General features: G+C 41.2%; 1 protein-coding gene and 1 pseudogene across 2 annotated transcripts in view; both read left to right on the forward strand.

The window, feature by feature from the left end:
* Positions 1–9,369, forward strand: part of LOC307054868 (centrosomal protein of 78 kDa-like) — a 34,637-nt pseudogene extending 25,268 nt beyond the window's left edge. The window contains exons 10-14 of the transcript in view: positions 4,923–5,000; positions 6,478–6,644; positions 7,702–7,873; positions 8,196–8,243; positions 8,782–9,369. The product of the transcript in view is annotated as a centrosomal protein of 78 kDa-like (transcript). The remainder of the gene's footprint in view (positions 1–4,922; positions 5,001–6,477; positions 6,645–7,701; positions 7,874–8,195; positions 8,244–8,781) is intronic.
* Positions 9,370–23,412: 14,043 nt separating this feature from the next.
* Positions 23,413–25,523, forward strand: LOC307054869 (spermatogenesis-associated protein 31A6-like; the record flags this gene model as incomplete). The annotated part of the gene is given in 3 exon segments (XM_079706737.1): positions 23,413–23,696; positions 23,698–23,769; positions 23,771–25,523. Coding segments are annotated over 3 exon segments (2,109 nt in total).
* Between the last annotated feature and the right edge of the window lie 700 nt (positions 25,524–26,223).

The raw sequence follows: 26,223 nt of genomic DNA on the forward strand, positions 1-26,223 counted from the left end.
AGACCCAATACAGCCAAAAGTAAATAATAATAATAAAATAATAAAAAATAACAATATTTGACGTAAACCTCATAAAAAAGGAAATCCATACAGCCAGTAAACACAGAAAAGTGTACGACTTCATTAAGTAATAAGTGAAAAGTGAGTCAAAATAAGTAATAAGTGAAAAGTGAGTCAAAACCAAGGAAACTACATGTCAATCAGATTGCAAATACATAAATAAAAAGTCTGGTAGTATCAGGTATTGTAGACCTGAAGTACTATGGGAATCTTCTACCCTGTTTATACTGGAGTATAAATCGACACAACTACTTTGGAAAGCATTTAGCCCTCTCCATCAATTGAAGGTATATAAATAGCCTGTGAGCCAGCAACCCTCACCCCTGCCCTATGTAAATGCACCAGAATAATGTGTACAGCAGAATTCCTGTCCATGATTTGCATTAGCACAAACTGAAAACAAACCAAATGTCCATTAAGAGTCAAAAATTAAATAAATGATGTGTATTTGTACAGTGGGAAAACTATCCAGCAATAAAGTTGAATGAACTAGAGCTACAGGCAGCAATGTGGATGAATTTTTTAAACCAATGTTGAGAGAAAGAAATAAGATAGAAAAGAATTCATATACTATGATCCTGTACATAAAGTTAGATGTTGACACAACTAAACTCTTGTTAGGGATGCATGCAGGTTAAAGGAAATGACTGTCAAGAAGTGAGGTTGGTGTTTAACCGGGAAGAGGGAAGGAACTTGTGATGAGAAAAGGATATGGGGGGTTTTTGCGATGCTGACAAGTATCAATACTTTCAGATTCGAGTAGTGCTTATGTAAGTATTCTCTTTTTATTTGTCACATTGACAGTTTTGTTCTGTGCACTTCTCAGTACACATATCGTATTTTACAATTAAAAACTGCGTAAAGAATCGGTCGCTTCTTGAGTGCTGGATGTGGGAGTGGGATGAGACCGTTTCATTTTAAGCCCTTCACTACTGTTTGCATTCGCATGTTCATTCATTCAACATTAATTGCACATATTCTGTGTACCAAGCACTCTTCTAATTTTATATGTGTTTTAACTCATGTAATTCTCACAAGAGCTCTGTAATATGGGAGCTTATCTCCATTTTATAGATGAGGAAGTTGAGGCCTAGAGTTATAGAACTTGTCCAAGGTTATATAGCTAATGGGTAGTGCCAGGCCCATTTGCCTCAGAGAATCTGAATATTTACAATATAATCTAAAAGAGAAATTTAATTACTAATTATAAGCAAAAAAATTGCACATTAAAGAAGATGACAAGTTTTCATCTATCCAGTTAGAGAAAAACACACAGTCTGTCTTTCACACACGTACATCTTATATGTACGTGTGTGGCAGGGATTTTCCTTATTAAGCAATTATTTACTGACCGTCTACGTTGTGCTAGGCACAGGTGCTGGGGATAAACACTTAATAAAATACACCCCCTATCTTCAAATAACTTGCACTCTAAGTGAGGAAGTAAGCCAACAGTTATAGTAGAGGTTATATACCAAGTGACACATCGCTGATGGCAGTGTAAAACCCCAGAAATCTTTTGGAAAGAAGTCTGGAGATAGGTACCTCAGAGCCTTAAAAATGTTCATTTGCTTTGATCTCAAACTCATTTTTATGGATGTATTGTAAGAATGTTATTCTCAATATGGAAAAAAGCCTTCATGCATAAAAACGGTTATTTTGTCTGAAAATATTGAAAAGTTGGAAAGAATTTAAATGTGTAAAATGGTTAACCAGTAAACCCACTCAGTGGAATATTTTGTAGCCCACACAAAAAAATCAAGGTTATGAATCCCCTGATTATATGAGAAATGATTGATTTCAATGTTAAATGGAGAAAAGTTGAACATAAAATTTGATATCCAATATGATGGGAGCTTTGTCCCAGAAAAATCACCCTAGCCGGTGTACAGAAGGGAGGAAGGAGAGCAGATGGCAGGAAGGAAAATTCTTCCAAAGCCTTATCATTAGTCTTACTTCAGTAATAGAATATCAAGCAATTTTACTTTCTAACTTTTTTGGTTCCATGTTTCCATGTAAGGGACATGAATTCTGAATACTTTGTAGGCGGAGGGTACACTTTTTCACAAAAATTTCACACTGTGTTCTAATTCCCTCCATTAGAGGGAGAAACTGTTGCATGTAATTGCACTTTGATGTGCTATTTAGAATCAGTCAGGAATTTTAGTCTACTTTCCTCTGACCGTGCTGAGGGTTTTTTGGTTTTTTGTTTATTTGTTTAGAATTTCTTTGAAATCAGTTTTAGAAGATTGATTAAACCATTATATTAAAAATAGAGGAATTTTGCAATTTTTTCCCCTTTTTCCCCATTGAAAACTTGACTGGCTTTAGTAATGAAACATTAAAGAATTTGAAGTTCTTAAACTCTCAATTTTTTACACATGTTCTGAATATAGAAATATATGTTCCTTGAGCAAATGTTTGAAAACAATGAACAACTTCTTGAAGGAAATAAAAGCCACCTCTGCATGTACACACACCTAAGCTGCTCTTTTGTCTTAAAAAAGTATCAGAAATATTTTGCCATGTCACTAACTACTCTTGTACATCAGAGAATTTGATGAAGCTTATGCATCATCTCCCAGGAAAAACGCACAGATACATTTTGAATGTAGCACTCCTGAAGCCCATTCATTAACTCTGGTTGAGGCCTCTTGTCATTCTTAGTGGCTTCATAGCGCATTCCTTCAGACGATGAGCTGTTTTTATTTAAACCAGTCCCAATTCGGAGGCTCTTAGCTTTCTTCTAGGGTTTGGTTATAAACAATCTTATGACATCATGTTGGTAGATAAATCTTTGCCCACATCTTTGATTTCCTGAGGGTAAACTCCTGATGTAGGATTGTTGTTAGGTACCAAAAGCTACTCTCCAGAAAGTGATACCAGCTCCTCTCCCAATGATGGCAGGTAATAGAGTTCCTCATTCTTTAAGTGATTGTTCAAAGCACTTAACATGTATAAATATACCTTACTGTTTTCATAAGTATAGGTATTATGATTGTTTATCACTGCATAAGAAACCACCCCAAAACAGTGGCCTAAAACAATGACAATCATTTATTTTGTTCACGAACCTGGAGGTTGAGTAGAATATTAATTCTTTTACTACACTCTTACTGACTGAAAACAATACCTATTTGACTAGCTCAGAGTTCTGTAGGTCAGAAGTGCAGGCACAGCGTGACTGGGCTTCCTGCTCAGATACACACGGGAACATGTGGGTTCCCTCCTGAGAGTGTTAAAGCACGTGAAATTTAAGTGTAAGATATTGAGCCCCAAACGTTGGATGTTCACCATAGTTTGTGTGGGCCACAGAGCTGAAATCAAGATGTCAGTCTGTCTGTGTTAGCGTCCAGAGGCTCTGGGAAAGAATGCCTACAGGCTTCTTCCGGCTTGTTGGCATAATTCAGATTCTGCAGTTGCAGGACAGAGGTCCCCATTTCCTTGCTGGCTGTCAGTCGGGGGAGAGTTTCAGCTCCTAGAGGCCTCTCGCTTGCCTTCCCTGCCGCAGCATTGGACTTCTTCAGAGCCAGCAATGGAGAGTCTCCCTCTTGTCCCTTTTGTACTTCAATTCAGGAAGAGTTCAGGTCCTTTTCATGGGGTGCCTGAGTAGGCCACATCCACCTAAAATAATCTCCCTATCTTAAAAGATCAACTGATTTTGAACCTTAATTCCATGTGCAAAATCCCTTCACTACAGCACCTACATTTAGAGTTTGATTGGATAAGTGGAAGGTTTGTGTACTTCAGTAAGTGGTAATCTTGGGGGCTCTGTCAGAATTCTGCCTATTGCAAGCAGTGTCCCCACTTCAAGGACCGAAGTGTCTTAGTTCCTAAAACTCCTAAGATAGTTTATCAGTGTTCATTTTATTTCAGTGACCTTGGTGAAGGGAAGACTACCACCTCCGTGAGCAGGAATGGCAGCCAGCTTCCTGAGTCCACAGTGTGGCTCTGCTACTTAGTGGTGTGACCTTGGCTGTGCTGCTCTACTTACTGTACTTCTCTGCCTCTGTTTCCCTCATCTGTAAAATAACATGGAGTTAGTGATCGTTCTTTCCTCGTAGGGTTTTTTGTTTTATAAATTTATTTTTGGCTGCATTGGGTCTTCGTTGCTGCTCGCCAGCTTTCTCCAGTTGCGTCGAGCGGGGGGCTACTCTTCGTTGCGGTGCGGTGGCTTCTCTTATTGTGGAGCGCAGGCTCTAGGCGCGCAGGCCTCAGTAGTTGTGGCACGTGGGTTCTAGAGCGTAGGCTCAGTAGTCGTGACGCACAGGCTTAGTTGCTCTGCGGCATGTGGGTTCTTCCTGGACTAGGGCTCGAACCCGTGTCCCCTGCACTGGCAGGCGGATTCTTAACCACTGTGCCAGTAGGGAAGCCCCCTCTTAGGGTTTTGATGATTCGATTATTTAATACCCAGGGAACTCCAGGAACAGCGCTTGACTGTAAATTGCTTTAAAAGTGATTACTTTTTTAAAACATGCTTTTGAATCTGCAATTATGCAATTCAGGTATGCTAAGCAGGTTCGTTAATAGGACTTCCTGCTATAAAGAGACCCACAAATAAAAATAGAATTTTTCTTTCTTGGTCGTAACTTCTTATTTCTGACTTACTATGTTATATGCATATGCCTTTTATGGTGGGCTGCCACAAATTTATGTTGGAAAGAGTGGAATTTAAATAAATCTTTGCCAATTTGATAGATTTTGATCATTCATTTCACTGGCATGGTATGATATTACCAGTAGCAGACTAAAATCTGAGTTCACTTCTGGCTCTGCCCCTAAATCCTGATGAGACCAATAGCTGGAAAGGCTTTTGGATATTATACTATGGATTAGTTATAATATTGACTCTGTTTGCTTAGGAAACCCTGGAGGAGTGCCTAAAGCAGTTAAAGGAGGAAAGAGTAATAAGACTGAAGGCTGATAGACGAGTCAGTGAGGTAAACACGTTTCATCTGCTTTTGAGAGTGTTTTGGTTTCATTTTGATTTGATTTTAAGCCATATACACATATTTTGTAAGCTTTAAAACTGTAATATGTTGCAAATTGGTTGTATCATATGGACTTTTGCATTTACTGGTATTTAGTGATCATATGATCTATATTCCAGAAAGCATGTTTTTAAAGATGTGAAAATCTGGTTTTGTGTATGTGTGTGTGTGTGTGTGTGTGTGTGTGTGTGCTTTTATATGACATTAGCTTATTTCCTGTTCATGATTCTTTGATTCAAGAAGGCACTTTCTGTGCATATATTGTATATACAGTAACATAAAAGACATGATGAGACTCTCCTGGCAATGAATTAGGAAAGTGAATCATTTAAATAAATTTAAGATATTGGAAAACTTCTAAGAATGCAATGAAAGATAAAAATATATACTATGAGAATTATATTAGGTAATGTGCATGAAAGCAGGGCATAATCTAAAAAGTTCTATCTAAATATAATTTATCACAGGGTGAGTGTAGGGAGGAATTTTTGAAAGTGCATCCATTGGATTGGCAGACACACATTCAATAAATGTTGAGTACCTGCTCATGTAAGGCAAAAGGGGCATCATGAACATTAACGGCCTTTCTGAGAAATACGAGAGTTGAGCTTACAGGGGGTTTTAAGTGCATAGATGATGAGCGGAAGGGGAAGAGTGCACGGGGGTGAATATTTTCAAGAAGCCAAAGAAAATATTGGTGATCGTACATTTAATAAATTGGGTTGGGTATGACTTAGGACTTTTAAACGTAAGCATTAGATATTTTACTCACTAAAGTTAATTCTTAACATTCAGCAGAGTAGTAATATGTTTTGTTCAAATCAGATTCTATAATTCATTTTCTAATTTAAGGGAAACTTAAAGCAGGTAATTTTCTAATGTGGAATGAGGCTCCATTATGAATTGAACCAGTTAGAAATGTGATCTTTTGTGAAAGATCATTAATAAAACGGTAACTTTGGTTTATGTATATACCACCTAAGTGTTATATAGGAAACTTTGTTGGGTGCCTGTGGGTTTTGGTTATTATGTGACATGGTCTCTGTCTTTACTGGCGGAGGGTTACATTTATTATAAATTAATTACATTTTGAGTGTTTTAGTTTTGTTCCTTGAAACTAGGCAAGACTACTTTCTGTTTGTTTGTTTGTTTTTTGGGGTTTTTTTTGCGGTATGTGAGCCTCTCACTGTTGTGGCCTCTCCCGTTGCGGAGCACAGGCTCCGGACGCACAGGCTCAGCGGCCATGGCTCATGGGCCCAGCCGCTACGCAGCATGTGGGATCTTCCCGGACTGGGGCACGAACCCGTGTCCCCTGCATCGGCAGGCGGACTCGCAACCACTGCGCCACCAGGGAAGCCCAAGGCAAGACTACTTTTGATGACAATGAGAAAAAATCATGTCAGACGTTTTCAGTCTTCTTGTATAGCTGGAACATGAAAATGCCCAGTTAAGAAACACAACTTTCTCTTTGTCTGAAGCCCTTCATGCCCACTCATTGACAAGCATGATCCTGGATGATGAAGGTGTTTTGGGCAGCAGTGAGAATTCTTTTCAGAAGTTCCATGCTTTCCTGGTTCTCCTTAAAGATGCTGGGTTAGTTCATTTCTCTTCATGGCATTCTTCTCTTTGCGACTATAATGGTAGTTTGCTGAGGAACTGGAGCAATTTTCATCACTTACGTGGCTATATTTAGCCAAATTTAGTGTAATTGTAGGTAATATGGTTGACGTTTTAAAATGAGGAATTAAATTTTTTAAGAAATGCAAATAGGGAAGCCTGCTTTGGTAGAGTGGGGAGCCCATTATAAAAGAGTAACCTGTAGACAGAGTAGTAATTAGTAGGTATAGTTGTTTTGTAAAGACTAAATTAAAGGCAGTTTTCATTGAAAATATTCGGGAATGCATAAGAATTTTCCTATCTATCACTTATTTTGCTTGTTTGATAAGTTTGAATTAAAGTTATCTTTGCCTTAGACATAAAAATGTTTATTAATCTGCAGGGGAGATATAGGTCAGTGGTTCTCAACCGGGAGCAATTTTGCTGAAAGAGGGAAGTGGAGATTGATAGTTGATGGAGTGGTGTTTTGTCAGTGAATGAATTGGTGTTGGTGTTGGGAAGGAAGGAACAAACACATTCTTGGAAACTGGAGGAAAGGTGGTAAAGAAGTGTGGGAATGGAGGTGTGACAGGCAGTGGACAGGGTGCATGGTACCTATTGAAGCTGCTAGTGAGACAGTGGGATGTGTCCTAGAGGATGAATCTGGAAAGGGCTGAGGATTTGGGGGAGAGAGAGGCTTGTAGTCTGGAGTAGGATGTTGGCTTTTAAGATTTTAGAAGTAGGGCTTCCCTGGTGGCGGAGTGGTTGAGAGTCCGCCTGCCGATGCAGGGGCTACAGGTTCGTGCCCCGGTCTGGGAGGATCCCGCATGGTGCGGAGCGGCTGGGCCCGTGAGCCATGGCCGCTGAGCCTGCGCGTCTGGAGCCTGTGCTCCGCAACGGGAGAGGCCGGGCACAGGAGTGAGAGGCCCGCGTACCGCAAAAAAAAAAAAAAAGATTTTAGAAGTATTTCATGATTGTAGGTCTGGGGAAATCTAAACTGCTCTTCTGTGATTGTAATAACCTTTGTCTTTTCTCCTTTCCTCCTCTCGTCTAGGCTTGGGCAGTTGGCCACAATGGCTGGTATAGATCAGTCAGATTTTCATTTACTAGGTCGTCCCCAGATGAATTCTACTGTTAGTAGTCCACCTAAAGAAGAAAAGAAGGCACTTGAAGAAGGAAAATCGGAATCAAAACAGGGTGCCCCATAACAAATGCAAAATATCCAAGTAAATGGACAGAACAGCACTTAATGATTCTAAGAGTGATTAGCAAAAAGGAAATGACCAAGTCAGGGAGAAAACAATAATGATCAGTCTCTAATAGTTCACATGCTTGGGAGCTAGAAGACTCTGGAATCCTTTCCAAATCTGAGATTAGTAAATGTGTGCCCATTTCATGATACTGTACTTTTGTAAATAAGGAGACTGGAAGTTCTTTAGAAAATTTATGAGTTAAAGCAAACTATCCTTAATGAAGAAAGAAGATATTAGAGAAAATATTCCAGATTTTAAATTGTATAAATGTCTATTCTGTTCATATTTTATCTAGGTTTCTATTTGTATGCAGTCAGCTTACAATGAAGGAACACTAATGAAGGTACACATACTGATATAATTTTTAAAATAAGTAATCCAGACATAGCTAATAGGTAACATATTAGAGTGAATCACCTGGTTATGGGAATGAGAGGGGAAAACCTGTCAGCTTTTCCTCTAGCCTTACTTGGAGCCCCCATCAACCAATCTCAGAGTGGTCTTGGGAACTGACAGCTTGAGAACACAGTCTGGTCACAAATTATATACGGTTTACATGTGCCTGGAGGATAGAAAAGAAATTAATTATCTTAGAGAATAGGGTTTTATTTTTAGTGAGGGAAAGGAAATGGGTAATAACTAGCCCAATCACCAAAGTCTGAAAACGTAGCGGACATAGCCTTGGATATAGCTAGGTTAAGCTGAGAATCACTTGGCAAGATATAATTACAAAAAAAACCGGCTCTGAAATCTTCTGATTAATCAATTGACTGTGTTAATAATAAGATTACAGAGTAACATTGAAGTTTTGAACTCTACTTTTTAATGGTTGGCTTTGTTCATCACTGAATTTTTGTCTTGTCTTTTGTCTTCCCCTCCACTTTCAGAAAATTACAGGTGATGCTAGGATTCCTTTGCCTCTCGACTCCTTCCGTGTCCCAGCATCTACTCAGGAGGCCTTAGAAACTTCCAAAGACAACCTCTGGGGGTCCCAGTCACAGAGCAGCGGCAGGAGTCTTTTGAAGATTTCATTGCTAGAACATGTTCTCCTTCAGCAGACATCATTTCTGGAACTGGAAGTCAAAGAAAAGAAGAGGAATTATCTAGAAATAGCAGGTCTTCTTCAGAGAAAATGAGCAAAGCAGGTGAATATACCAAAAAATACTCTGCTAAGAAACAACCTGGGAAGGACCTGCATTCCTGCTCTGACTCACCTGTAAAGCAGAAAAGCAAAGGAATTGGGCAAAATAATTCTTTGGTTAATAAACCAACTAAAAGTGAGTCTTTGAAAAAACACATTTCTGTTAAGAAAGAGAGTAGAATAGTGACTGTTTCATCAAAGACAACTAAAAGTAAACTCAGTCTACTAGAACAGTCTGAAAGTGATACTCTTGGATCTGATTGTGAATTTCAAGAAAGCATCCATACTCTATCACGCCTAACATAGGTCTAAATCTTTTAAAATTATGTTTTTGCCTTCAAATTTTAATAAACTACTTATGTTTTTATTAGAGCATATGGTGTTTTCAGTTACTTGACTGGAAGCCATTAGAGAAAGATTTTTTTATCTATACTTTTTTATTATAATGAAAGTTTTGGTGTACTTTTCCTTGTAACACTTTGCACCATTCTTTCAGCTAGTGTTTACTGAGGGCTTCATATGTACAGTACTTTTCTGGGTGCTGTTGCTTTCAGCAGTGAACAAAATAAAGCCTTTACTCTCCTGGAACTAGCACTCTGTGGTGGGAGAAAACATAAACAACAAAGCAGGCTAAGGGTTAAAAAGAGATGGGAATAATAAATGGAATCGTTTTACCATTTGGTTAAACATCAAACTATTATAAATCACACGGCCAGAAGCCATTGACATATTTTAATTCACAATAACCAGAGAGCCTCAAACATTTACCAAGGCACTTAACCGTGTTTATGGATTACAGCAACGCTCTGAGGTAGGGAACTCTTACCATCCCCATTTTATAGATGAACAGTCTGAGTAGACATTATGTGAGTTGCCCAGAATTACACAGCTATAAGTAAGTGGGAAGTTGGAATGTGACCCAAACCCATGCTCTTTTTTTTTTTTTTAATGTATGGACTTTATTATCTTTCATTTGTTTCTGATTTATGTGAATTTTTTCTTTAAAGATTTTTTCTGATGTCAGCCATTTTTAAAGTGTTTATTGCATTTGTTACAGTATTGCTTCTGTCTTATATTTTGGGTTTTTGGCCTCAAGGCATGTGAGATCTTAGCTCCCCGACCAGGGATTGAACCCTCACCCCCTCCATTGGAAGGCGAAGTCTTAACCCCTGGACCACCAGGGAAGTTCCCCTTATGTGACTATTTTTCTGGCAATTTTTTTAAATTTTAGTTTTTATTGACATACACTTGAATTACAGTGTTGTGTTAATTACTGCTGTACAGGAAAGTGACTCAGTTACACATTTATGTACATTCTTTTCCATTACGGTTTATCACAGGATATAGAATATAGTTCCCTGTGCTCTACAGTAGGACCTTTTTGGGGTTTTTTTAAATACATGCACTTTTTAAAAATAAATGTATGTATGTATTTATTTTTGGCTGTGTTTGTCCTTTGTTGCTGCACGCGGGCTTCCTCTAGTTGAGGTGCACATGCTTCTCATTGTGGTGGCTTCTCTTGTTGCAGAGCACGGGCTCTAGGTGCCTGGACTTCAGTAGTTGTGACATCCGGCTTAGTTGCTCTCTGGCATGTGGGATCTTCCCGGACCAGGGCTTGAACCCATGTCCCCTGCATTGGCAGGCGTATTCTTAACCACTGCGCCACCAGGGAAGTCCCATGTAGGACCTTTTTGTTTATCCATCCTGTATATACACCAGTTTGCATCTGCTAATCCCAAACTCCCAATCCAACCCTCTCCCACCCCCTCCGCCTTGGCAACCGCCAGTCTATTCTCTATGTCCTTGGTTATGTTTCTGTTCACACATAGGCTGTAACCAGGCTCTTAATTACTTTGTTATACTGTTTCCTTAAGAGAAGAAGGGTTTAAGGAAGGCACTGAGAGAGAAGCCAGTGACCACTAGAAGTGCAAAAACAGTGGGGCTGTCAGAAAGCACACCTGTCTCCTTCCCCCATCGTGAGCAGAATTTTTAAATGGCAGTATGTGAGAGTATGTGATGACACATCTCTGGATTAAATTATGTCTCCCTAGTAAAACATGTACAGATAAGTCTTTAGTTCAATCAGAGTGAAAGGTGAGATCAGAGAAAAGCTGGAGTGTCAGATTTCTTGTAGAAGGTCCTGCCTGATTGTTCCTAAGAGGGCTACTACAGTACTAGTTAGTTCATTAGTCATGGGTTGAGTGTTAGAGGAGTGAAACAATGAGCAAGATGTAGTGTTGGCCCTTCAGCAGTGGAGTGAGAGGGGAAGACGCACAGCAGATGTCTCATCCTACACGTGACCTGCTGTGACGGGCATATTCAGGGCGTTTAGTCAGTGTTTGTGGAAGAAGAGGGGGAGCTGTGAGGCAAAGAAAAGTCATCTAAAGAGGCAGTCCCTAAGCTAAGTCTTAAAGGACTCGTGAGAAACTGGTGAGTCAGCCGGTGAAAGGCAAGGATACTCAAGGCAGAGTGGACAGCGGAAGTCCAGAGCCGTGAGTGTGCGAGGGGTGTGTTACAGAGCCACAGGCACAGGCTCTGGAGGATCCGTGCAGTGTCCCCAGGCAGCGGCAAGTGCCCCTAAAGGAGGCAGCGAGGAGGAGGAGAGCAGGTCTTAACCATCCATGTGCGTGGAGCTGGTTTCCTCAGAAAATAGCTAAGAATGGAAAGGACAAGTTCAGGTGGCATTTTAGACCACTGACGTCAGTATGGATGAGGAATCTGAAGAAGCCTGGAGATAATTATGCCCCACTCTTCTGAGGAGCAGTGCTTTATATTTTCAAGTGGATTTTCACGCTGCCACCTCCTCTCCTGTCCCTACTGAAAGGTTTATAGGCCGGCAGAAGGGAGAACCTGGCTTAAATAAAGTTAATCAGGTTTCTTTACTGTACAGCTTCTCGGGGCCGCTGTAGGCTAATGTTCATTCTGGATCGTCACAGCAGGCGTATGGTACACAGCCATCCTCAAAGCTATTTGACCCTAGAGTCCTTTTTTAATAGAAGGTCTAACAACTGGTTCCACCAAACAGCAATTTCGTAACTTCTAGACCAGGTAATAGCAAGAAGAAAGGGGTCTGAAATAAGGTATAGATGAAGGGAGGAAATAAGTTCTAATTGTATTTAGGAAATTACCAGCAAGACTTGACCTTGGGAAGTAAGGAAGAAGTAGGAGGCGGAGGCTGAACCCCCATCTGTGTGACTAAGGTTGGGTGGTGGTATCATTGAGTTTGGAAGTAGGGGATAAAGAACTGAAGTGGGGAAAAGACTTTAGTTCTGGACATGTAGAATTTGAAAGCACCTGTAGAATTCAGAAGACAAACTGGTAGATAACTGGACATGCACGTGAAGACATGGAAAGATAAAAATTTGAATGTCATCAGCACATATCATCAGCAGTCATTAAAATCATGAAAATGGATGAGATTTCAGAGAATTGTGAGTACTGACAACGTTTAAGTAATAAGCAGAGAAAGAATTCTGGGAAGGAGAGAGGTGATAGAGTTTCAAGAAGGAGGAAGTAGATGACAGCGTCATCCTTCAGAGAATGTGAGTGTCCATTGGATTTGGGCAGTTAGGTCCCCAGTGACCTTAGAGCAGTTCAGTGAAGTGGTGGACAAAAAGCCAGATGGCAATAAACTGAGGGTGTAGGGCTGCCTGTCGGGGCCAGGCGGGGCTAGTGAGGACAGTGGGAATAGGCTACTCTCAAGGAGTTTGGATGAAAAGAGAAAATAATTAGCAAAAAATAATTTTTTAGAATGAGAAGGACTTATATTTTATATGTTGAAATGAAGGAACCAGTAAAGGAGATCCTGAAGATGTAGATAATAATTTAGAGAACTGGGGAAACATGGACATATGAATAAGAAAAAAAACCTTGCACAGTATATAAAAATCACTTGTATCCTTCGAGCTGGATGGATACTGGTAAGTTTGGGAGGAAATAAAGGTAAGAAGAGATAGAAGTTAAATAAGTTTATACTGATAGCCTCTTTGACACAGATTTTTCAGAGACACATACATAATTACCGTTTGAAAATTCTTTCATAGTTACATGTTTTATTAATCACGACTGAGAAAAGTCACTGATTTTCATTTTGTACAGCATTATCTTGTAAGGACAAGATACAGTGACAACTTCCATGCTTTTTGCATATCAGAGCTGACACTGAAAGTATCTGCATAATTGAATTTTCACTTCTTATTTGTAATAAGTTTATCCTTAGGAGGATACTTTCATAGTGTTTGATCACAGATGAGTTTGGACATTGCTATCACTCAATAATGTTAAGCATCTGTCAGGTTCTCTCCTATACTATATATTAATTTTTTGTCCGTTAAGCAAATATTTATTGGCGGCCTGTGGAATAAGATACACCTAGGTCCTCTTTCCTTGGTATATTCACAAAAGCCTCTGAAACTAAATTTCCAAGTCAGGCCATACTAAGGCCTGGCATAATAAGTTTTCATTGTTAACAGTTTTTTTGTGTTTGTGGGGGTTTTTTGTTTTTATTTTTTTGAAGCAAGGATAAGACACTGTCTTGTAGTTGTCCATTCATTAATAAGTCAAAGAAGACATTGATGAAGCATGGTATTTTGAATATCTTTCCACAGAATAGGTAATGGGCCATCCTGAAACTCTGGTGAGATGCTTATCATTTTCAGATTTTGGAGTGGCTGAGAAAACCCTATTACGCCTTGAATTATCACTAGAAACATGAATTCAGCCAAATAAAAACAGTGCCTCTGCCTACTGAGGTTGTCAATTTCCATCTCAACAAAAGTGACCATTTCTCCTTTAGATTAAAATCAAGAAAATCCCCTCTGTCCAGGATGCAATAATGGGGTGCACGAAAGAGGAAAACTGAAGCTATTCCCTCTTTACACCTGAACAGTGAATTCATTCTGATATCAAATATTTGTTATGATTCTGTTATGACCAGGTGCTTTATTGTTTAGAGATCAAGTTACTGTTCATTCTTGGTAAGTAAGAAAAATCCACATTTTAGGACTCTGAATAGTAACTTTATATATATATATATATATAAAAAATAAATATGTATATTATATGTAATATATATTCCACCTATTCAACAAAATTGTAACTTTCATCATCTCTTACGAATGATGAACTGTATTCACTCTTTGGAAAGGGCTTATAGGGAATTAAAGTCTCCATATACTTTTTATATAAGACCGTGGAAACCAAATTCTCAACTGGGAGCAAACTTAGGTTTTGCTATGAAGGTTTATGCTTGCCTGGCCTTAGAGTGGTAGGCCAGGAACTCAAGTTTTTTTCCTCTATGTTACTTTCATTGATGCCACCCTGAAAAAATTTGGAGGGAGTATTTTTGAAATAGCTTTATCTCAGTAACCCTTTAAAAATGCTTCAGGGTATGGGGAACATAACTGTCAAAATGTTCAAGCAACTCTTGTTGATTTAAGTGTAATTGATCAGGAGCAATACAGGAAGGAGCTGGGTACAAAAGACAAAAGGCGTGAGGCTATTTCATGTATTGTTTTTGGCTTATTGTACAAAACAGAGAAAGTCTCATACACTCGCGCAGCCAAGGTCCCCTACTGTTCTCTCCTTTTAGTAGAAATAAAAGAGAGCTCGTTTCTCAATAGCAGCATTCTATCCTTAAGTGGGTACACAGTGATATTCTGATGGTCTCTGGAGCAGAGAATAATTCCGTGGCAGCTCTGACCTCCAGTCACCGGGTTCTCTGTAACTTAGTCTTTCATGGCCAAGGACTATAATCATTATTTCGATTTATATTTAGCGTCTCAAAATTGAAAGGATTCCATGGACAACAAAACAGGAAGTGATTTCATGAAGTGTTTTAGTATGGATAAAACAATAAACTATAAAAATACAAATCATCAGTAAAGCTTTTTCTTTCCGGAGAACTATATTCAGAAATAAATGTAAGCCTCTAAGGTGCGCATGTGTGTTTTTTCACCCATGATCATGTTTGTATGTGTGTGCATTCCACTGCTACAGGAGACATGTAAAATTATATCAGATTTGCTACTGTATGCAGTACTGGTTTCTCCCAAGAACTGTGTGCTCGCAGGGTTCGTTCAGGAAGGTGAGTGCCCTACCACCACATCACAGTCATATCTCATCACCTTCGGCAGGAATAGTTTACACTTTAACCTCACATGCAGGCTTATTAAATTAGTATTACTCATCAGAACTTGCTTACTAATAAAACAAGCTGAATTAGCCACTGCAGGATCATATTTGGCAATTCAATGAAAATTTTACATTTTTAATAAAGGCCCAGAAATATTATTTCAGAGCAGGTGGTACAGAAAAGTGTGGTCAAATTTGACATTCATTAATCATTGAAGTGTGGAACGTGACAGGTGAAAATTGATATTGATTTCTTTCCTCTAATATTTGGAAGAGTTCTAACAGGTAAATCAAATGAGATAACAAGACATATCAAGTCTCACTCATTTCTATGATCACATCCTCCCCACATATCACTCCTTCGCCTGCCATGTTTTGAATAATTCAATGCCCATAGTCTTTCCAGTCCAGTGTATTATAAGACACACTCAAGCTGGGTTTCAATCATATTAGACTGAAAGCTGAACATTTTATGAAGGATTATTTAAAACCAAATGCGTCTTGAGCCCAACAGCCTTTGAAACCAAACAATCCTGGGAGTTCAGTTGGATTCAGAAAATTCAGTAATCCTATTTGATGTATGTTAACCGTATCAATATTAACAACCTTCTGCTGGATTTCAGCACTGATTTGAGAGCTGAGTTACTACTGGTCTTGTATTTTACCTAGTTGTGAAAGCACTGAGAGAGTTGTTCTTGGGTTGAACTTGACCTGCCTCTGGGAATGCTCTCTGTTCTATCCATCTTGAAAAGCTTTATTCAAGTGCATTTCTCTGCCTTCCTTCTCTTCACTTGCACCCCTTGGGAAAACGAAAGATGCTCAAATATAGATGTGAACACTGCAGATGCTCTGCTTGGCAATGGTGTCTTTCAGCTTCCCAATAAAAAATTATATTGCTGACCACCCATTTGACTGAAAAGTGACTCATTTTACTGACAGATATCTGGATTGAGATGCCAAAAGAAATAGGTCATTTCAAATTTCCTTTTTAAGTCATAGCTTTGTGTTTCAACACTACTTGTTCAAAACTTAGATCATGAAGGTTCCTTCCTATGACCTCCAAATAATTAAAATGTTCTTCAATAGGCTATATAAAAAGCAAGCAGAGGGGCTTCCCTGGTGGCACAGTGGTTGGGAGTCCGCCTGCCGATGCAGGGGACACGGGTTCGTGTCCCGGTCCGGGAGGATTCCACATGCCGCGGAGCGGCTGTGCCCGTGGGCCATGGCCGCTGGGCCTGCGCGTCCGGAGCCTGTGCTCCGCAACGGGAGAGGCCGCAGCAGTGAGAGGCCCGCGTACCGTAACAAAAAAAAAAAAAAAAAAAGCAAGCAGAATATTCCTAATTATCTTTCTCTTGAGTCATATAGTTCTTGTAATTTCAAGGAAGAGAAACTCAAATGTAAAGTGTTACAATAGCCAAGCATACCAGCACTATTATCTAACCATTCAGCAATTTTCTCTGCCAAGTCACTCTGAACCTTAGACTACTGAGGATGTCTTCTTAATTAATTTTTAAGGTTCTCCTCTTTTGAGTTAAAAAATGGTCACAATTTTATAAGTAAAATTAAAGAAAAATACCAAATAGAACATCTGAGATGTTTCCATTAGGCATTATATATATATACATAAATTTAATAGATATACATATATAAATGCACTGGGATAAATCTCCATCTTCTGTGTCAGTCGGACATAGGTCCATTTTCTTAGGAATAGGGAACTCCTTTCACAATGGAAGCGAGGAAATTGGCAAATGTACACCATATAAGTACTTTTGGGTGGTAGTGACCAAGTTCTCAAAACACACACACACACACACACTGAAGAATATCAGAACACTTAACATTTCAGAGACACAGGAAGAGAAATGGAAGTTTCCCCTAGAAAGCCTTTTGTTTTTTTGAAGTCAGAATTCTGAAAAGATGTTTTTATCAAGCCAGCTTTTTTTAACTTAACTGCATATGCAATAAAAGAGTCCTATCTTAGTCATTTTTAGGGCAAGATTTTCTTTAAGTCCCAAGAAAGTAAGCACTTGTAAATGTAAATTTTGTATGTACATAAACCTGGCCAGGATATCCGTTGGAGGCTGGAAATCTGTTGTTGTTCCTTTTTCTTTTGTATTGAAAGCTAAGTTCCCCATTCTGAGTTCAATTTGTGAAGATCACTTTTATTTTGACAAACTCTATTAAAGTAGCCAATTCAAGGAAGACAGGTTAGTCTTCCACCTAATTACCCAGTCCCACTTTTACTCAGTGTCTTTCATCTGAGCAAAGTCTCCCCAGTCTTTCAGCTGAGGATAAACCACGCAGTGTCTAAACTGAGCAAGATCTTCCCAGTGTCTTTTAAGTGAGGCTAACCCACTTGAGTAAAAATCTTCCCAGTGTCTTTCACTGAGGATGACCCAGGTACTTCTTCTTGAAACCAAGTTTCAAGGATAACCTACTACTCAAGAGAAGAGTTGAACACCACTGAATAAAACTTAGGATCATCAACCAAAACTGGAGATCCAAGAACCAGGAGATACTCACCCAAATTCATCTGGACTCTGAGAAAGTGGACAGGCCCAAGAAGCCTCTGCTGGTGCCAGGACTCTGGATCCTCATAGAGTTCAGGCAAAGAAGAAAAGTCTGCTCTGGGCCCCTTCATTGGTTGCCAAGACTGCTGACTGAAAACTATGCACAACCCAAAAGGAGAATTATGTTTTATTTGGCAGATTTTCTGAGGACTTAAGCCCAGAACACAGCCTGTCAGATCACTCTGAGGAACTGCTCAGAAGACCTAAGGGAGGAGTCAACAAAAACCAGGTAGTCAGAACATCAAAAGATTACTATTAATTAAAGAAAACTAGACATCTCAAGTTAAGGACTTTAGCACTTTTCTATGTATGAGAAGATGAAAGAATCTGGGCTCCGTGAAATCATTCCTTTGATATGCACCTTAACTCTAGAATCAGTACCCTGTTTTTCTCCATCCCGAATCCCCTCAAGGTGCACAGTTGAGGGTTCCTGCTTTGACGTCTGACTTGATGACTGCAACATCCTTTGTGTACTGATATGGCAGGGAACATTTTTCATCCACGGGTAAGAAATTGAGGAGAAAATTAACATAATTCAAGATATAAAACCATTACAATATTAAAAATTCCCAAATGTCAAACAAACATAAGTACCCTTGACCTGTAAAATGGAAGATGCCAAAGAAGGGAAAAAAAGAAACAATAAAGAAAATGTAGAAAATAAAGCATAAAATAAGATGGCAGAAATCAATAACAGTAGAACAATAATTAAATAAATCAAGGTAAATGTGATCATAAGATTTTTAAATTTCAAAAAAAAAACCCATCAAACAAAACATATTGAAAATAAAGTAATAGAGAAAATTTAGAGAGCAAATATGAATGCAGAGAAGACCTGTTAGGTAGTTAGTCAGACATTAGCAGCAAGGAGGTGACAGTGGTGAGAAAGACAAGAAGAAGAAATTGAGTCACACCCAGCCATCTGGGGACTCTCCCTTGACTCCACCCAGAACGGGAGAAACTATGGTCGGGTGGTGGGCAGCTTATCCTGATAAAGAGAGGCACAGTAACACAAGGGGACTTCTCCAGGCTGTGCATGCCGAGACCAGACAGGCGTATAACCTATAGTAAATCCAAACTCATTAGACCATAATTACACTAAATTACATGTGGTTTTGCCCCTCCCCCCACCCAGTAGGCATTTCTTGGGGATTCAAGGATGAGAGCATGCGCAGCAGAAAACTTGTTACATAGCTCAGGACTGTCAATCAAATAATGATCCTTGTCTCTCACCCCCACCTCTCTGCAAAATGCTCCTTAAAAGCGCTCGTAAGCCTTTATAGGAATGCTGCTTTCAATTTGCAGAAAGAGTACACCCATCCCCCCCCCACCCCGAGAGTGTACCTTTGCTTCGATATACTTTGCTTTGGGCTTGCTTCACTTCGCTGAAATAGCCTGTTCTCAGAAACGGCCTGCTCTTTCTCTCTCCTTCTCTCTCTCCCTCTCTGAGAGTGTACCTATGCTTAAATAAACTTTGCTTTATGCTAAAGCTTAACATGGTAGTTTGCGATCCTTTGCTTACTATCATGGAACCAAGATAGCTAGTCCAGGCCTTCCACTGACCTCCTCGGTTGAAGCTATTTTGTTACAAAGCATGTCCACATGGTGACAGACCTAAGTCTAAATTTTGATAAAAGGTTGAATTAAGGTGAGAATATCATATGGGAGGAAAAGACTGTAGGAAAAATAGTAGATGTAGGAGATATGTTTGTGAAAGTGCACATTCATGTCAATATAGCCAAATAAACTCACATGCCCACGTTCCCACTAAAACTGTATAAAATTATGACCAACAAGCAGAGAATACACATTATTTTAAAGCCCTCATGGGGCATTAAGACATATTTACCATGTGAATCCTTCAGTGAATCTTGTGTTACTGCTAAGGGATAGGAAGCGGTGTCATAAGGGAATTTTGTGTAAGACTCAAAGCTCCCTTTTTATATGGTTCAGGCTGGACATGAAGCTTCAGGGGCCTGGGAGGATGGGGCAGGAAAGGCAAGGCACACTCAGAAAAGAGAATACATACATAACACACTAGGAATATCTGAAGAGGCTGCTCAAGACCTGGCTCAGCCCCAAGGGTTTGACCCCTAGTCCTACTCTTCACCCTACAGCCCTTTAGGGTCAGGACCTTGGCTCCCCCTAACCCATTCCCAGCTTCCGGGTATAGAATGAGTGCACATGTCTGAATGTTAATGTTCTGTCAAAATTTACATGTTGAAATCCTACCTCTTAAAGATAGGAGGCGGGGCCATGCAAAAGTGCTTATGAGCTTTCATGAATGGGATTAGTGCCTTATAAAAGAGACTCCAGAGATATCTCTAGCCTCCTCCCATCATATGAGGATACAGAGAGAAGGCTCCAGCTGTGAACCAGGAAGAGAGCTCTCACTACGAGGTGGCCATACTGGTGACTTGATCTTGGGCTTCCCAGCCTCCAGAACTGTGATAATAAATGTCTGTTGTTTTTAATCTACCCAGTCTATGGTATATTGTTATAGCAGCCCTAATGGATTAAGACCACATATTTCAAAATTTATCTGGAGAGTGGGGACTGTCTTATCGTTGCAAACTAAGAAGTTGGGTTGAGACAACATATGAAAGATTTTTTTTAAGTAGAAAAGTATGGATTATTGGATTTGAAAGTACTAGATTGGTTAAGGAAAATGAGTATGTGTGTGTGTGCGTGTTTGCAGTGTGTCCCAAAAGTTTTTGTGCAGTTTAAAGATTTACTAACTCCAGAATTATAAACACTACAAACTTACAAAAACATCATTTGAAGGTTTAACTGTTACCAGATGCAAGTCTGTGTGCCTGATGCACAGTGAGGCTAAATACTGAAACATCAGAGTCTGGAGCAGAGAAAGGTTTACACAGTGCCATGCAAGAAGACACGTGGCTCATGCCCAGGAAAAACCCCAAACTCCCTGAAGGCTTTCAGCAAAGCCTTTTTAAAGGCAAGGTGAGGGAGGGGCATGGTTAATTGTTGCAGATATCTTGGTGTTGGATCCTTTGTTCTAGCAGCTGGCCAGATGGGTCAGATCCTGGTCAGGTCATGTGTTCCTGTAAACCTCCAACAAAACAATTATTATTCTCTGTTCTGCAACTTTTTATCTCCATGAATGGGCTCTTAAAAGTCAGAGCCTTAGAAATAGTCTATCCTGTATATTTCAGGCTCTAGGCAACATTGTTTTACAAAAAGTGCAGAGCCAGCCTGGGTCACAGGGATGGACAGAGTTAGCTCGGGCAACAAAGCATAAAGATTAAAGTAAAAAAGATCTCATGTGGAGTCAGATTTGTTCTTCCCTATTACGTAACTATTTATAATTCTTTCATACTTATGAATTTTGAAAAATAAATTATTTTAATGTTTGTGTTTAGTTCCCTCTGATAGAAAATGAGGCAAAACATACACTATTCAAAATTCACAAAACTAAATAAGTGTAAAAGAAATTCAAGTTCTATCCCTGGGTTTACACAAGACACAAACATGATGTGGGAAAGTTGGAGCTGAGGACAAAGGAAATCCTGAGTAAAAATGTCTGTGAAACAGCCAGTCTTCCAGGGTCAGCTTAAGATGTTCAAGAGTTATCAAGTTGGTGGGCCTCAAGTAAAGGTCTCTCATGGTTGAAGGAACCAGGTTCCAGATGGAATGAACAGAAAATTGGCTAAGGTCTCTCTGACAGGATGAGAGTAGTTGGAAGGAGGGATCTGGAAGCCCCAGGAGGGTGCACAGTGTCTGTGGGTCTGGATGGGAAGGAGGGGCAGTGATTCAGCCTATTTCTCTTATTGCCCCTCCCCCACACTCAGGAGCCCTTAGTGACAAGGCCACAGCTCTGTGACGCAGGCCTGGTGTTCTGCCATCAAGTGAACTCCCAGTGCTCTGTTGCCTGAGGGCAGCAATGCAGTTCAGAAGATGGAGAATCTCTTTTCTTTGAAAGACATTGTTGCTATCTGGCTGAGATCCAGCCCAACTTCCTGGGTGATTGATATCATCCTTGGGTTCCTGTGTGGACTGGGGCTCTTCGTAATGTTACTCCCCTGCTTCCACAGTAATCCATTCTTAGCACGACCTAGGAAACATAGAAACATCAGGAAGGTAAAAAACCTTTGGCTTAATCCCAGCAGAGAGTATCTCTTTTTTTCTTATTCTTATTTCCACTTTTTAAACCACGTAGAGAGACTCCTGAGATGGGAACTCTCAGAAAAGTATAGAACATCATCCTTCTAGGGAAAAGCCAGGCCAGAGAGGGGTTAGAGTGGGCATGAGGATTTCTAGCCTAAGATCTTAGACCAGGAGTTCAGGTATGGTAGAGGGCTCCAGGGCAAGTCACAAATGCAGTGACTAATGGTCAAGGACTGGATTACTAAGAGTTCAATCTCTGCAGGAAGGCTGACCCCTGAGCCCTGGTTCACCAGCCACCTACCCACAGCGGGTGTCACAAGTGAGACCTTCCTCTGTGTTGGGGCTGAGCCCCTGAGAGCCTGAGAGAAGAGGCTGGACTAGAGGTCTGGCCTTGGGAAGCAGAATCCTATCTGACAAAGCTCACGTGGGCATTTAGGTCTGAGAATGTGTGTGTTTCTTGATCAGAGGAACAGTGACAGAAGAAATCTATGGTGATTAAAACTTAAAAAGTCCTTCTTGGGCTTCCCTGGTGGTGCAGTGGTTGAGAGTCCCCCTGCCAATGCAGGGGACGCAGGTTCGTGCCCCTGTCTGGGAAGATCCCACGTGCCACGGAACGGCTGGGCCTGTGAGCCATGTCCGCTGGGCCTGTGTGTCCGGAGCCTGTGCTCTGCAACGGGAGAGGCCACAACAGTCAGAGGCCCGCGTACCGCAAAAAAACAAACAAACAAAAAAAAAAACAAAAAAAACCTTCTTTGCACTCTTCAAAGAAGAAAAACTGAAAATATTGTTATCCACTTTAAAAATAAGTAAAAGGGAAAAAACCCCACAGAGTTTTAGTTAAATGTAGAAAGTCATGTTGTTCATGAACACAGCTTGCCTAGGTAGAGGACAGTGAGAGTTGGGTGTTCGCCCCTCACTTTTTCTTATCTCTCAGCATCAAGTAGAGCTGAAGGGGAGGAGCAGGAGTAGGAAGAAAAGTGGATCTTTGAAAGGAAAGCCTTTGCCATTCAGCCCTGCGCCACCCGAGAGTTAGCTTCCATCTCTCCTAATCCTGAGGGCCCAGCTTCACGGTCTCTGAGGATGCCAGTGGCAGAGCTTATTCCTCAGGAAACAGAGCCTGAGCCTAATTAACAGAGCCTAATTAATGTGGAAGCACTTTGCAAAGGACAAACCCTTTTCAAGTGAGACTTACCATCACTGTCAGGGACATGTGGCCTTGGACACTGATACTTGGGCTCCAGAGTCTAATCCTCCAAAGATTTCCCTTAAAGGGCCATTGTACTCAGCCTCCTGAAAGACTCTTAGGCCTCTGCCTTCACCACCATGACCCAGTCTCCTGATTTCCAGCTTGCAGAGATTGCCTGGAAGAACTGGAGGGGACTCACGACCTGGTTTCACTTCTGCAAAGGTAAAGAATCTTTCCCCTTCTCTCCTGGGTCGTCCTTCCTCCCAGAGCCTATAATGTGACCCCAGCCCTGGGAGGGGGAGCCATGGGAGGGCGTGGCTAAAGCCCTAGGGTGAGGGAGAGCAGGAGCATTATGAAGTTAGTGTGGGGGCAGAGGAGGGTTCTTGGGCTGCAGGTGCCCACCCCTGCCTGTCCTGTCTGGCCATCCTGGCCCCATCTGCTCTCCTACAGCTGCCTGGGGAGGCTTCCTGGCAAGGGCAACTTTCATCAGCTCTCATGTCAAGACCCTCCTGGTGAGACGTGCAAAGCAGTGCCTGCTGGAGCCTGTGGAAGATACTGCTTGAAGGGTTGGGAACCCTGCATGAACACCTCCTGTAGGGTTTCCTTCCTTGATCCAGACACTCGAGAGGTGCTGGAAGCACATAAGGTTTTGGGTAAAGCACAGGTGGACCCTACCCATCAAGGTCCTCAAGCCCATAAATCTCTTTAACGAAAAAGTTCCAACCCTCCACCATTCTACAGTTTGCCTTTTCCCCTTCAGCCACCTGTGTATCTGGGTCCCACTCAACAGTCAAGTTTGCTGAGTTCCTGGAGAAACCTCCTCAGGCTCATTCAGGAGAGAAGGTGATAACAGAAGAGTCAGTTCCTATCCTGAAGAGGCCTCTCCTTGCCCCCTCCACTGTGTGTAAGGAAATCCAGAGTGCCCTGGGAGCGATTCCATCTGCTGACTACCATGGGCCCTCAAAGGCTTCTCTGACTGGACAGGAGGGCAGGCCACCTTCTCAGTCCCTCACACTCAGCCTTGTGGGCAGAACCTGGAAGAGTGAGACTGTGGAATGGGTCAAGAGGGACAGCCTAGAGCCAGGTCCAAGTTCAGCAATGGTCAGGAATGAGCCAAGAGAGGAGAGTGGTGGTCAGGCCTCACGGGACCCCTGCCATAGGGTAACAGTGATGGAGGTGAACTTAGGATCCCAATCTTTGAGAGGTGAAGAGGCCAGGGAGGCTGTGGAGGCCAAGGAGTCTCCTGCTCTTCAACCACAGTCTAGTGTTATCTTGGAAACCAAAGTGTTGACAAAATCCCAAACCACAAATGTACATATGAGGAGTTTAGAGGTGCCAGGGGCCAGTAGAAGTTTCCTACTACCTAGACTGTCTGTTTTCCAACATCCAGGTGAGCCATGCCTTAACATGGAGGTTGCTAGTGAGTTTAACTCCAAAGTAAAGGTACAGTCAGACAGCCAGCTTCAGGACTTTCCCAAACACAGGTTCCTTGCTTCAGACAACTTGGCTTCTCAGGTGCCTCAGTGCCATCCCCAGAGAGTCCCCACCAGAGACAGGTTAGCTTCCCAGGAGCTAAGTGGCCTTATGGAAGCCCAAAGGAGCCACCTAGGGCAGCAGGAGCCCAAAACTTCAAAACTCCAAGACTCATGGAAGAGCCAGAGCAAGATGATTGCCCCTACTTACAAAAGAGAGGACTGTAGGAGGCATAAACCAGGAGAGCATGAAGAAAGGTTTAAAGAATTAGGGACCTCTCAAGCTGGAAGTATGAGCCGCCCTGCCCAGGTCAGGGGAATAACAGACTCTATTGGGAGCAGATGTCTCCAGCTCATGCCAGAGAAGAAACATAGCCCTCCAGAAAGCCTCTTCAGAAAAAGGATGAGGCTATTTTTAAAGTGGATTTTCCCCAAGAAAAAAGTCAATGGTCGAGATGCTCTGCAAAAAAAAAAGCCCATATCAGCCACTGCCCAGAGTCACGGGTCAGTCAAAAGCAGATCAACCTTGAAGAGTGAGACTGCTGAGGGTCGGGCACGCATGACAGCTGTTGGACAGATCGTAGAAGAAAAAAGAGCAATTCACCATGGACTTCATGCCACAAAGTTAAATGAACACAAACTGGAATTCCAAGTCCCAGTATGTGGGTGTTTCTGCTGCCATAGGCTTACCTCCTACCCAGAGCAAGGGAGAATGATGGGTTATACAGCCTGCAGTCATAAAGCCACCTCCAAGGGCCAGAGTTGTTCTATCAGGGAGAGGGAAGTCAGACACCAACATAGTTTGAAAAGTGTAAGGTTCGACGATGAGCAGCTGGGCCTAAGGTGCCTCCCATCCTTGCCCCCCAAGAAGAGTTTGTTTCCAGTTAGTACCTGTCAGTATGGGCCAAGGATTCCAGGTGCCCCAGCCTGCCATCAACACTGTCCAAGGCATTGTCATCTTTGGGAAGGTGTCTTGCCTGGTCGACAGTAAAATCCTTCTTTAGTCTTCCCTTTAGTAGGAAAACATGTCTCCAAGTAAAAATTCAGTCCATGTAGAGAAAATGATTTTCTCATTAGCACATCCAAGATATTTAATGTTCCCCAATACATATATATATATACATATATATATTTTTTTCTAATAAAAGCATAGTGTAATGGCTGCTATCTGTGCTGTGCACTTTGTCTTCTAGAAGGGAGGGGCATGGAGGGAGGTGGACAGTAGCATCACAAGCTTGCTCCTTGTCTCGTGTCCCTTCATTGCACCTTATGATACTGTCATTACACAAACCAAAATTACTCTAACAATGAGATGGGAAAAACCTATGAAACCCACAGCCAAGGATCTGGTTCAACCAGTCTTTCTCCTTCTTCTATGTTACTTTGAACTTTATGCAACTGTAGTGGATAGGTTTACACGATAGGGCCAGACATTCCAATTCAGGCTCCAGGAAGTGTCAGAGCCAAGTGGATGGAAGTTTGGGGGGAATAGAGTATGGGCTCTGAGTTCAGAAACGGGAGAAATCTTGCCCCTGGATCTCTTGGTAGGGAATATACAACATCTGCTCTTAAGAGTTCCTTCTCTCTCTGATGAAGGCTGGGATTGAGATATGCCCTATGAACCCCTTTTAGCTTAGGCATAATAAAATGTACAGCATCACCCTCCCCCACCTCTGTTTTTCCTAGACTTT

This window comes from Hyperoodon ampullatus (assembly GCF_949752795.1).
Source record: "Hyperoodon ampullatus genome assembly, chromosome: 6".
Lineage (NCBI taxonomy): Eukaryota > Metazoa > Chordata > Mammalia > Artiodactyla > Ziphiidae > Hyperoodon > Hyperoodon ampullatus.